Source organism: Crocodylus siamensis, chromosome 1 (assembly GCF_052110815.1).
Source record: "Crocodylus siamensis isolate JL-2025a chromosome 1, ASM5211081v1, whole genome shotgun sequence".
Lineage (NCBI taxonomy): Eukaryota > Metazoa > Chordata > Crocodylia > Crocodylidae > Crocodylus > Crocodylus siamensis.
This window is the reverse complement of record NC_143395.1, coordinates 423,040,536-423,051,894: the sequence shown is the minus strand read 5'-3', so window position 1 is coordinate 423,051,894 and position 11,359 is coordinate 423,040,536. Positions and strand designations below refer to the sequence as shown.

General features: G+C 49.5%; 2 protein-coding genes across 2 annotated transcripts; one reads left to right on the top strand and one right to left on the bottom strand.

Annotated features, from left to right (window-relative positions):
• Positions 1 to 733: 733 nt before the first annotated feature.
• LOC149875655 (olfactory receptor 52A1-like) lies at positions 734 to 1,693 on the bottom strand. Its single transcript, XM_090031810.1, has one exon. It carries the CDS (start codon positions 1,691 to 1,693, stop codon positions 734 to 736), a length of 960 nt encoding a protein of 319 aa, XP_089887936.1.
• Positions 1,694 to 6,645: 4,952 nt separating this feature from the next.
• Positions 6,646 to 7,074, top strand: LOC149875654 (olfactory receptor 52N5-like). The gene has a single exon (XM_090061934.1). It carries the CDS (start codon positions 6,646 to 6,648, stop codon positions 7,072 to 7,074), a length of 429 nt encoding a protein of 142 aa, XP_089918060.1.
• Positions 7,075 to 11,359: the final 4,285 nt, after the last annotated feature.

Here is an 11,359-nt window from a genome sequence, read left to right as displayed (position 1 = left end):
CAAGTTCAGAAAGATGACCTCAAATAGTAACAATCCCAGAGAAGTGGTGCAGAATCGTCAGAGGGATGGACAGCATATTTTATGAAAGGAAATGGTCAAAACTTGACCCTTTTGGCCTAAAGGACAAAGGATAAGAGGAGATATTGGTGCTCTCTATACTTACAGCAGTGTTAAACACCAAAGAGAAAGAAGTGTTTGACTGAGTGGACAGTGTTTCCCCAGAAACACATAGCTGTATGGTGGACAGAGTCATTGATAGTTGTGTTAGTCTGAAGACAAGTAAAAGACAGAGATTTATACCATATAGACTAACCAGAGTAATGGACATATGTGTGTACAGCACAAGCTTTCATGAGGTAAGGCACGTTTCATCAGATGCTGCGGGCAGAAGGGTTCTTTGAGTAGACGTGATATCTTTTATTAGACCAACTGAGTAGGGTAGATGTGATATCTTTTATTAGACCAACTGAGTAGCAGATGCAATATCTTTTATTAGACCAACTGAGTGGGCAGAAACACACTTAGAATAGAAATTAGAAAGACTGTTTATAAGCATTTTTTGGAGACAGAGATGGGACCAGGTGTCCTGTAGGAGTATTGGAGATAAGCAATTTAACTGGTTTGAAGGTGGCTCTCGAAACCTTTAAGAGAATGACAATATTATGTGGTGGCTCAAAAGGACAGGTCCAGGAGCTGAAATTCTGGTAGTCGAGGAGGCAGCAGAAACCTGAGCTCAGTTTTGGAAGGGGCTGTTCTTGAAACTGAGCATTTCTGTCACCCGCTGTCGGATCTGCTTGGTGTTCACACCGTACACGATGGGGTTCAGCAGCGGGGGCACCAGGAGGTAGAGGCTGGACAGGAGGATGTGGATGTAGGGAGCCACATGGTGCCCAAACCTGTGGGCAAAGAAAGAGAAGAAGCCCAGGGTGTAGAACTCGAGAAAGACACAGATGTGGGCGGTGCAGGTATGGAAAGCCTTGAGACGCGCTTCCTTCTGCGGCAGCCTGAAGACGGCCCTGAAGATCAGGAAGTAAGACACAGTGATGAAGGTTATATCAACACCCAGGATTGTGAAAGCTACAAACAGGCCATAAGCTTTGTTGACTCTGACATCCACGGCCGCCAACTTCACCACGGCCATGTGCTCGCAGTAGGCATGGGAAATGACAGTGCTCTTGTAGGACTGCAGCCTCTTAATCAGACAGATACTTGGAACGATCAGTGCCGCTGGCCTCATGACCAACAGGCTCCCAATTCTGGAGAGCACTTCGTTTGTGAAGATGCTCGAATGTCTCAGGGGATTACAGATGGCTACATAGCGATCAAAAGCCATTGCTAGCAGCACCCCTGACTCTACAGCCTGGAACGTGTGGATAAAAAACATCTGGACTAGGCAGGCATTGAAGCTGATGTCCCTGGAGCCAAACCAGAAGATGCCTAGCATCTTGGGTAATATGCAAGTGGATAAGACCAAATCCGTCCCTGCCAACATAGCCAAGAATATGTACATGGGCTCATGGAGGCTGCGCTCTGTTTTGATTATTGCTAGGAGGATGCAGTTTCCAGTGACAGCAAGAATATACATGATGCAGAATGGGATGGCGATCCAGAACTGCACATCTTCTAGCCCAGGGATCCCAATCAGTGTGAACGTGGTGGGGTTGAAATACGTGCTGGTGAGATTAGTACGCATGGTACCTTGGAGATGTCCGGTCACATAACCAGAAGGTTTTTGGTTCCCTGTACATCACAAAACAGAGAGGAAGAGTTGTTTAGTTCTCAGCATGGACACAGACTCCCAGTGGGGTAGTCAAGGGAGGTGAGACACATTGGATGTCATCCATCTGTTGATTAATGGCCTGGAAAATGAGCCGCAAGACGGCAACATTTATAGGTGACCCCAAATGCTTTAAGTGATCTAATCTAGTAGAAGCGTGAAGGACTTGAAGGGAACCCAAGGAATTGACAACACAATGGCAGAAGGAGCCAATACAGGCAAAGACCAGTGTCCACCATGGACAGATAAGTCATGATGATCCTTTCCATGGGTGAAGTCTCCCATTTGTACACCTCGCAAGTGAGTGTCCGATTCATGCTCCAATGCCCAGTGACTGCTACATCCCCTTCAAGTGTTTGGCTTAATGCACCTGAGGATGTGCTAGTATTTCCCACTCCCATGCAGTTCCTTTGGTAACTTTCTCCCTTCTGTATATCTGAGGGAAAATGATGCTAGGCAGAATGTATACAGCCATCGGTCTACGTGCTGTACACTCAGAGGGTGAGCATACAGTGGGGTCTTGCATAAACTAACGTGTATTCTCAACAAGACACAGGGCTAAACATATCATCACAACGCCCCCAAGAAAACTGTAAGCCAGATCATAATGTGACCGGGCAGACAGAGGAGCAAGGAATTTTAGTGATATCTCTTATTGCACCGGCTGTATGGCTTGGAGACCCGCAGGGCAAGCTTTTAGGGCAGCAAGTGTCCTTAGAATATACGAGCATAAGAACAGCCATTTAGTGAGTCACCTCAGGTCCACCTTGTCCGATTTCTTGTGTCACACGGCAGCAAAGAGCAGAGGCTGGATGGGAGAGTGAATTGGGTCTGACCAAGATTTTTCCCCTTGTTCCTCTCTCACTAGCAGCATTTAAGGTCCAGAAAGGTCTGATTCAGCGGCCGTGCCCCTCACCCCCATGCTCAATAGCTACCAATGCCCCCTTCCTCCAAGGATATATCCAGCCCCTTGGTGAATCTGGCCAAACTCGCAGTTTCCAGCACATCTGATGGCAACAAATTCTCCCCTTTAATGACACATGGGGTGAAAAAGAACTTCTCGGTGTTAGCTTTAAACTGCCTGCTCGTTTCATGCTGTGACCCCTTGCTCTTGTCTGGTGAGAGAGAGTCAATAATAAATCCCTAGTGACTTTTTTTCACCATCTAGTATCTTGTAAACCCTTTTCAAATCCTCCCACAAGTGTCTCTTTTCTATGCTGAATAGTCCCTGACTAAGGAAGAGGCAGCACAGGCTGAGGTCGAGCTCAGAGAAAAGCTCCCATGCAATTGCAAACTGCTTGGAGGCGGGCTGGGGAACTAAGAAAAAAGTGCCAGTATATAAGGAGCAGTTATATGGCAAAAGTGACCCCTTCAGAATGGAAGAAGGTCGTGATGACCTGTGGAGTAGGAAGAGCTGAGCAAGGAGAGTAGGTAAATTGCAAACAGCCTTTCCATTGCAATAGTGAGCGAGGGCAAAGCATCTAAGTAGATTTAGGATGGGATGGGATGCTGCTGTGATGTTCCTAAGTCATGCTGGGGAACAGCACAATCCAGGATGGCACCAACACCAGGTTGTAACATCCACACAGGGTCTAATCATGGTGTTTCTGAGGTGGCTGGCCTCGGGGTTCATCACATTGCTGAGGGTTGTCACCACCGTGACCCAGAAAATCTTCTTCTTCTTCCCCAGACTTCAAGAAGGGCCTTTAGTGCCTGAAAGCTTGTTTAAAAATCTCTCCCAACCAGACCACTGGCCCAGGGAGGGGGATCACCAAAAACCCTGGCTTCTCCTGCGTGCCACATTCTTGTCTGCCCATCCTGAAATCAAACCTCATGCCCTCTCGAAGGGGCTGGAGCTCTAGCATCTCATACGGGCGCAGGCCTACTTCCTGATGGAGCTCCCTTGTTAACAATACATATTTTGCTACCTGGAAGAACAAGCTAACACCTGGCAGGAACTGCAAAGGTGAACTCACCGCGGTCTGTTGGCAGATAAAGGAGGGTCGGCGGCAGCTGTGGTCTGCCAGGAGCCGTGTAACCACCTTTCTATATTCTTCCTTGCACCTGCAGAAGTCTGGACCTCCCTGATCAATCCAGGCGGGAGGTGAAAACATGGAGCTGCAGTCAGACCCAGCTAAAGACAATTCCTTCCCTTTAAAGATGCATCATTTGTCCCAGAGAAGAATAGAGGACCTAGAGGGAACTGTGCAGCTGAACTCACCGCTCTCTCAGGGCCCGCTCTGCAAGGCAGGCATCAGGTGTGCTCTGAGGAAGGTGGTCAGGGCCGTGTCACAGGCAAATGCCTTTATTGCATCGGTGGGAATCCCCCTGGGGCTCCGGTCTCTTCCAGGCACCGGCCTCCTCCCAAAGTCCCTGAGACTGCTGCGACAGGTAAACAGGAGCAGGAACAAGCCCTGTGCTGCCCTTCGCACTTGCATTAGGCTCAAGCCTCACTATCTGGATCCAGAGCTCTGTGCATCCTGGTGCAAAGACTGGAGACACTTGATGGCTCCTCCTCCAAAATCCTAAATTCCCTGTATCTGCCCAGAACCATCTGCGCTCAATCTGGCAGAGAGAGGGAAAGAAAGACCCAGGGGCTGGTAGCTAATATCAGGGCACTTCACATTTGAAACAAGGTGCGATTTTTTTTGGAAGTCCAAAGGCAGTAGATTTCATGCATTTTTAAAAGAGGTGTACGGGCTCCCCTCCCCAAAAAAGCTTCTGGGTTGCATGTGAATGGGGAGATAGACCAGTATGATTCTCCCATAGGTCTTTTGGTCTGGATGGGAAGGGGCTAGGGATGTTTCCCTTTATGTCGGTTACCAGCCCCAGCCTCTCAGGTATCACCCCCATCCAGCCCACTGCACCCCAAGATTTGCTTGAACATTAAACAAACCAAGTGTCCTTGATCGGTGTGCCCTTCTTGCCAAGAAGGCTAACAGCATCCTGGGCTGCATCGTTAGGAGCGCTGCCGGCAGATCGAGGGCAATGATTCTTCCTCTCTATTCTGCACTGGGGAGGCCACATCTGGAGTCTGGTGTCCAGTTGTGGGCCCCCCAGTACAGAAAGGATGTGGACAATTTGGAGAGAGTTTGGTGGAGGGCAATGAAGTCCGGGGCACATGACTTGTGAGGAGAGGCTCAGGGAACTGGGCTTTTTAGGCTAGAGAGGAGGAGACTGAGGGGGGACTTAATAGCAGCCTTCAAGTCCCTGCACGGGGGTTGCAAAGAAGATGGAGGTCAGCTGTTCTCAGTGGGGGCAGATGACAGGCCAAGGAGAAAAGGGCTCAAGTTGCAGCAAGGGAAGTTGATGGGAAGAACTTTTTCACTAGAAGCATAGTAAAGCACTGGGAGAGGTTGTTCTCCATCTTTGGAGGTTTTTAAGAACCAGCTAGAAAAAGCCTTGGCTGGGATGATGTAGTTGGGGCTGGTCCTGCTCGAGGTCCCTTCCAACTCTCATTGTATACAATTGCATGATGAATTGGGCATGGAGCACAGGGAAGGGAACAGAAAGCAGAACAGCAGATCAGGCAGGGGAATGGGAAGGCCAAAAGAGAGATAGGCCCAAAAGAGCAGAGAAGAACTGAGAACCTGTCTCTGTTCATTCTCCTCCTCATTATCCATACTTCCCTTGTGCACTTAATACCCCCATGCTCCAAACACTGTCCATGGGACTGGGCACTCAGTTTCCTGAGTCATTTATTCCTGCCAAACACAGTAAATTCTGTTTGGGGGAATTAACACTTTGTCTTGAGTTAATATGAGGTTCAAGGATGTCTGTGGGTGATATCTTTTATTGCAGCGACTGCATGGTTGGGATAGACTTAGACAAGGTTTTGACATCACCCTTCCTCAGGTCTCTTGGAGAGAAGCAGACACAGCGGAGCTAAATATCAGATGGAACAAGGGTGCTTGTGTAAAATTGCATATGCAAATACAAACAGGACATAAGATAAATTATCAGGTAGCCAAGAGACATGGTAGCCAAGAGAAACATGATAAGTACAAGAGCAATACATTTAAGGGAGGCTGTTAATACCTGTGAAGTGCAGAGCTCAGTGAGGAACAAGTAGATTATAATGGCTCATGAAGTCATTGTCTGTGTTAAGTCCCTGGTTCTTAGTGTCCAGCATGCTAATGAGTTTTTGTTCCCCTGCTCACCTTTTTAGGGGGTTTTGTAAACTTCCCTTGATCAGACGGGAGTGTTTTTTCTGGGAACTGTGTTCTCCTGCCTGTGCTCTTCTGTTTCTGACCTTTATATTTTTTCTGGGATCATTGTCTTGAATTAATAACACATCAAACCCTAAAGCTTTGACTGATGAAATATAAAATAAGAACTTAGCACATTATTCTAGAGGAGCTTCTTGGACATTAAATAAAGAATTGGAGTGGTCAGAGTAAAACTAAGGTATACGATCACTTTACCCTCTAAATCAGATCATTACTGTTGTCTTTAACTGGCAGGAGCTAGAAGTTTCCAAATCAGAGAAAGAGAGAACCTGTCCGGTACCAGAACGTAAATTACCAGTGCCGCCAACTTCAGGCCATCTGTATTCATCCTGCCGGGCATCCTGGGGCTAGAATATGCACATGTCTGGATCTCTGTCCCCCTCTTCTCCATGTACATGGTCCTGCTTCTGGGGAACTGCACCATGCTGCTTGTCAACAAGTTAGAGCCGAGTCTCCAGGAGCCCATGTACCTGCTCCTTTCCATGCTGGCCATCACCGACCTGCTTTTCTCCAGCTCCTTGGCACTGAAGATGATGGTCATCTCCTAGTTTGGTGCCCAGGAGATTAGCTTGGAGGCCTGCCTGGCCCAGATGTTTAGCATCCATTTCCTCGGCTTTGGAGTCAGGGGTACTCTTTGCCATGGTGCTGGGCAGCTACGCGGCCATCTGCCAGCCGCTGAGATATACCACCAACCTCACCCACCCCAGGGTCATCAAGGCAGGGCTGCTTCTAGTGCTTTGGGGGGCAGTCATTGTGGTTCCCTGTCCATTCCTGGTGAAGTGGCTGCCTATCTGTAAATTCAGAGTCATCTCCCATTCATACTGTGACCGCATGGCCGTGGTAAAGGTGGCCTGTGCCAACCCCACAGTGAACAGCCTGTATGGGCCGGTCATCATTGCTCTGGTGGCTGGGTCGGACATGGTCTCCATCGCCCTGTCCTATGCTCCGATTCTCTGTGCTGTGCTGTGTCTCTCCATCAAGGGGGCCCAGATGAAAGCCTTCGCACCTGCAGTGCTCACATCTGAGTCCTCCTGGCCTTCTACATGCCTGGCCTGTTCACCATCCTGACCCACCACTACGAACGCAATGTGCCTCCACACACTCAGGTCCTCTTCGCCAACCTGTACCTGCTTCTCCCCCCACCCTCAACCCCCTTGTCTATGGCCTCAAAACCAAATGCATCTGGAGCCAGGTTCTCTGCCTGCTCCAGCGGGACCACAAGTCCTTCCTGAACCAGACACCTACATTATGACCTATTCAGGTGCATGCACACTCAGTTCTAGTTTGCTGACATGATACAGCCTAGAAGCTCTGGGTTTTTGTCCCCTTTATTGTGGTGCTAGTGAGCACTGCTGAGCCTATAAGTTAAAATAAACTCTTTGCTTTTGTCTTTACTACTAACATTGCTTTAGCGATTCTCACTCCAGATCCATCCTTTTTAGGAGATAAAGTTGGGGAACTAACTCATGTTGAGGTGTCAGTGGATAAGAAATATGAACCATTTAATTGTGCTGATTAGCAACAAGTCACAGGACCAGACGGCATCCACCCAAGAGTGCTGAAGGCATTCAAATATGAAATGGCAGCACTGTTAGCCCACTGTGCTTGGCTTCTGGGGGCTGGTCCAGCCTTGGTGCCAGAGGACTGGCGGATTGCAACTGTAACACCAGTTTTGGGTTTTTTTAAAAAAAATCTAACAGGCCTGAATGTGACATGGGATTCTTCCTCTTTTCACTGCATGTCGGGCCCTTCTTTTCTCAAAGCCTTCATCCCATGCTTAGACTGTTAGATACAAACTTCACATGTGATAAGTGTGGAAGGCCCTGCCATTCAAGAATCGGGCTTGCAGATGTTTAATGAGCTGATGTCTCTTTTGTTGTAAATGTATTTTCTCATGAGACAGATGCCTATGCCTGTGTCCTTTGACCAACTTTTTAAATGGGCCCAAAGGTGATCCAAGGAACTACTAACTGTTGTGTCTAACTGCTGTTCCAAGGAAATCTATTGAATCAATAAAGAAAACTGAATTAGTAATCACATGAATAAATATGATCTCCTGGGGAAGAGCAAAGAAGGGTTTGGAAAAAGGAAACCATATCTAACCAATCTGATGGAAGGCCTTGAGGGTGTCTATAAGCATGCGTGTAGGGGCAGAAACGCTAATGCATTATAATCTTACGACGAGAGGCTGAGAGACATGGGACTCTTTAGCCTGGAAAAGCGCAGGCTCGGGGTGATCTGATGGCCACCTAGAAGTTGATCGGGGTGACCACCGGGATCTGGGGGAACATCTGTTCACCAGAGCGCCCCAAGGGATGATGAGGTCGAACGGTCACAAACTCCTGCAAGACCGTTTCAGGCTGGACATAAGGAAGAATTTCTTTCCTGTCCGAGCCCCCAAGGTCTGAAGCAGTCTGCCAGCGGAGGTGGTTCAAGCACCTGCATTGAACACCTTCAAGAGTAAATTGGATGCTTCTCTTGCTGGGATCCTATGACCCCAGCTGACTTCCTGCCCTTTGGGCAGGGGGCTGGACTCGATGATCTCCCGAGGTCCCTTCCAGCCCTGATGTCTATGAAATCTATGAAATGATGGGATTTTCCAAAAGCCATCTATCTGTCTGTCTCTTTATCCAGATTGAACATTGCACCACCCCGTTTTTAAAGGATATACCAAACTAGAAAAGTTACAGAAGTAGAGAAAGGCAACAGGGATGGTCAAAGGGGTGATCAAGGTGTGGAATGGCTTGCACATGAGAAGAGATTGAGAAGGCTGGGATTCTTTATTGGGGGTGGGAGGAGATGGCTATGGGAAGATGTGACAGAAGTCTAGAAAATCATTAATGGCATGGAAAAGGTGAACAGGGAACTGCTTTTCACTATCGATGGCTAGAAAATGATATTTCAAAATTAGCTTTTAGAAACTGGCTTGCAGGTAGAGTCAAAGGTGTAAGATTTATATGGTTTGAAAAGAAAACCTGATATTACATTAGAAAAATGGGCCAGGGCAAGAGCAAGGGTTAACTAGTGTCTAAAGGCTGTTTGATGATTCATGTTCTCAGCATTTTAACAGACACTGGACCAAGTATTTACATGTGAATCTACGCAGGCCTAAACTTGATGCATCTTCACCTAAGGCGCATTAAGGCGATTTAGGCGAGTGTCTACACGTGGACGCTTTTGCAGCTCCTGGGCAGCCTGCCCTGGTCAGCACCCGGGACAGCCCCCCACTAGCCCGAGGCCAGTATGGTCCCCGGCGCCTGAGACACGGCTTGTCTGCATCAGTACGGGAGCAGGAGCAGAGGGAGAAGGGCGCATGTATGCCACACGTGTACCCCCTACCTCGGCGGCGAGGGCAGCCGCTGCGGAGGAGACAGTGGTACGGGCAGCAACAGCTGATTCCCTCTAAGGTAAGTGAGGCAGAGGGTACAGCGCAACTGAGGCGGATCCGGAGGGGAAGCCCTTCACAGCCCTCTTAGCTCGCCCAGCAGGGAGCCGTGTGCAGGCAGTGCGCGTGAACAGTGCGCGCAAACAGGCGCTCCCTGTAAGGGCGCGAGGTAACCGCCCTTGGCACGGCTTTACGAGCGCTCGTGGTGCTCGGGCCAGGTGCCAGATGACTGGAAGGTAGCCAGCGTGGTCCCCATCTTTAAAAAAGGGAGGAGGAAGGACCCGGGCAGCTATAGGCCCATCAGTCCTACCTGAATCCTAGGGAAGCTCTTTGAGATCATCAAGGAGCACATCTGTGATGGGTCGGCCTCAGACGATGCTCAAGGGCAACCAGCACGGTTTCATTAGGGGCAGGACATGTCAGACCAACCTGATTGCCTTTTATGATCAGGTCACAAAAGCACTGGATGCAGGTGTCGCCGTGGACGTAGTCTTTCTGGACTTCAGCAAGGCCTTTGACATTGCCTCCCACCCCATCCTCATTAAGAAATTGGGTGACGGTGGCATTGATGCCTACACTGTCAGATGGATTGCAGATTGGCTGAAGCGTCGCACTCAGAGGGTGGTGGTGGATGGGTCATATCTGACATGGGGGGAAGTGGGCAGGGGAGTCCCCCAGGGCTCGGTCCTGGGGCCCGCGCTGTTCAATTTCTTCATCAGCGATTTGGACAATGGCGTGAAAAGCAACTTGTTTAAATTTGCTGATGATATCAAAATTAGGGGTGAGGTGAACACACTAGTACGGAGGGAAAGACTGCAGCAAGACCTGGATAGGTTACAGGGGTGGGCTAACATAAACAGGATGCGTTTCAACACTGACAAGTGCAGGGTGCTGCACGTGGGCAGTAGTAACCAGCAGCACACTTGGGAATGGGAAACTCCCTTCTTGAGAGCACAGAGGCAGAAAGGGATCTTGGAGTCATTATTGACTCCAAGATGAACATGGGCCGACAATGCGAGGTCAGGTTGGCAGGGCTAACCGCACCTTGTCGTGCATCCACAGGTGCATCTCTAGCAGGTCCAGGGAGGTGATCCTCCCCCTCTATGCAACACCGGACAGGCCGCAGCTGGAGGACTGCGTCCAGTTCTGTGCGACCCACTTCAGGAGGGATGTGGACAACATGGAGAGGGTCCAGAGGAGGCCACCCACGTGATCCGGGGACTACAGGGCAGACCCTACATTGAAAGACTGCAGGACCTCAACCTGTTCAGCCTTCACAAGAGAAGGCTGAGGGGGGACCTGGTGACCGTCTATAAACTCACGAGGGGGGACGAGAAGGGTTTGGGAGAGACCTTGTTTCCTTGAGTGCCCCCCTGCATAACAAGGAATAATGGCCATAAGTTATTGGAGAGGAGGTTTAGATCAGACATCCGCAAGAACGACTTCACGGCCAGGGCGGCTAGGATCTGGAGCCAACTTCCAAGGGAAGCGGTGCTCACCCCTACCCTGGGGGCCTTTAAGAGAAGGCTTGATGCCTACCTGGCTGCGATCATTTGAGCCCAGTTTTTTCTCCTGCCCAGGCAGGGGGTCAGATTTGATGATCTACAAGGTCCCTTCGACCCCACTTCTATGAGTCTATGATGGTATGATATGATTCTCCCAGCACTTCCTGTGGCCTGCCCTGTCTGGCCTCTAGGAAAGCATCATGGTGCAGGGTCTGCCTCTATGTCTTGTGGCCCCTTGGCTTTTAGCATGGTGGGGAAGAGAGGAGCTTCACTTGCCCCCTGTCAGGGGCAGTGGTGCCACTTTGTTTCTGCACCCAAGGAATTTCCTGTGCTAATGAGCTGTTTGATTGGGAGATAAAAGCCAGGTTTGACTCTGATCTCCCCAAGCAGCTTGAGGCTCCTGTTTCTCTGAGCTGTGGAGAAGCCAGGGATTCAGCCCAGGGCAGTGGGGAGTGGGAGTGCG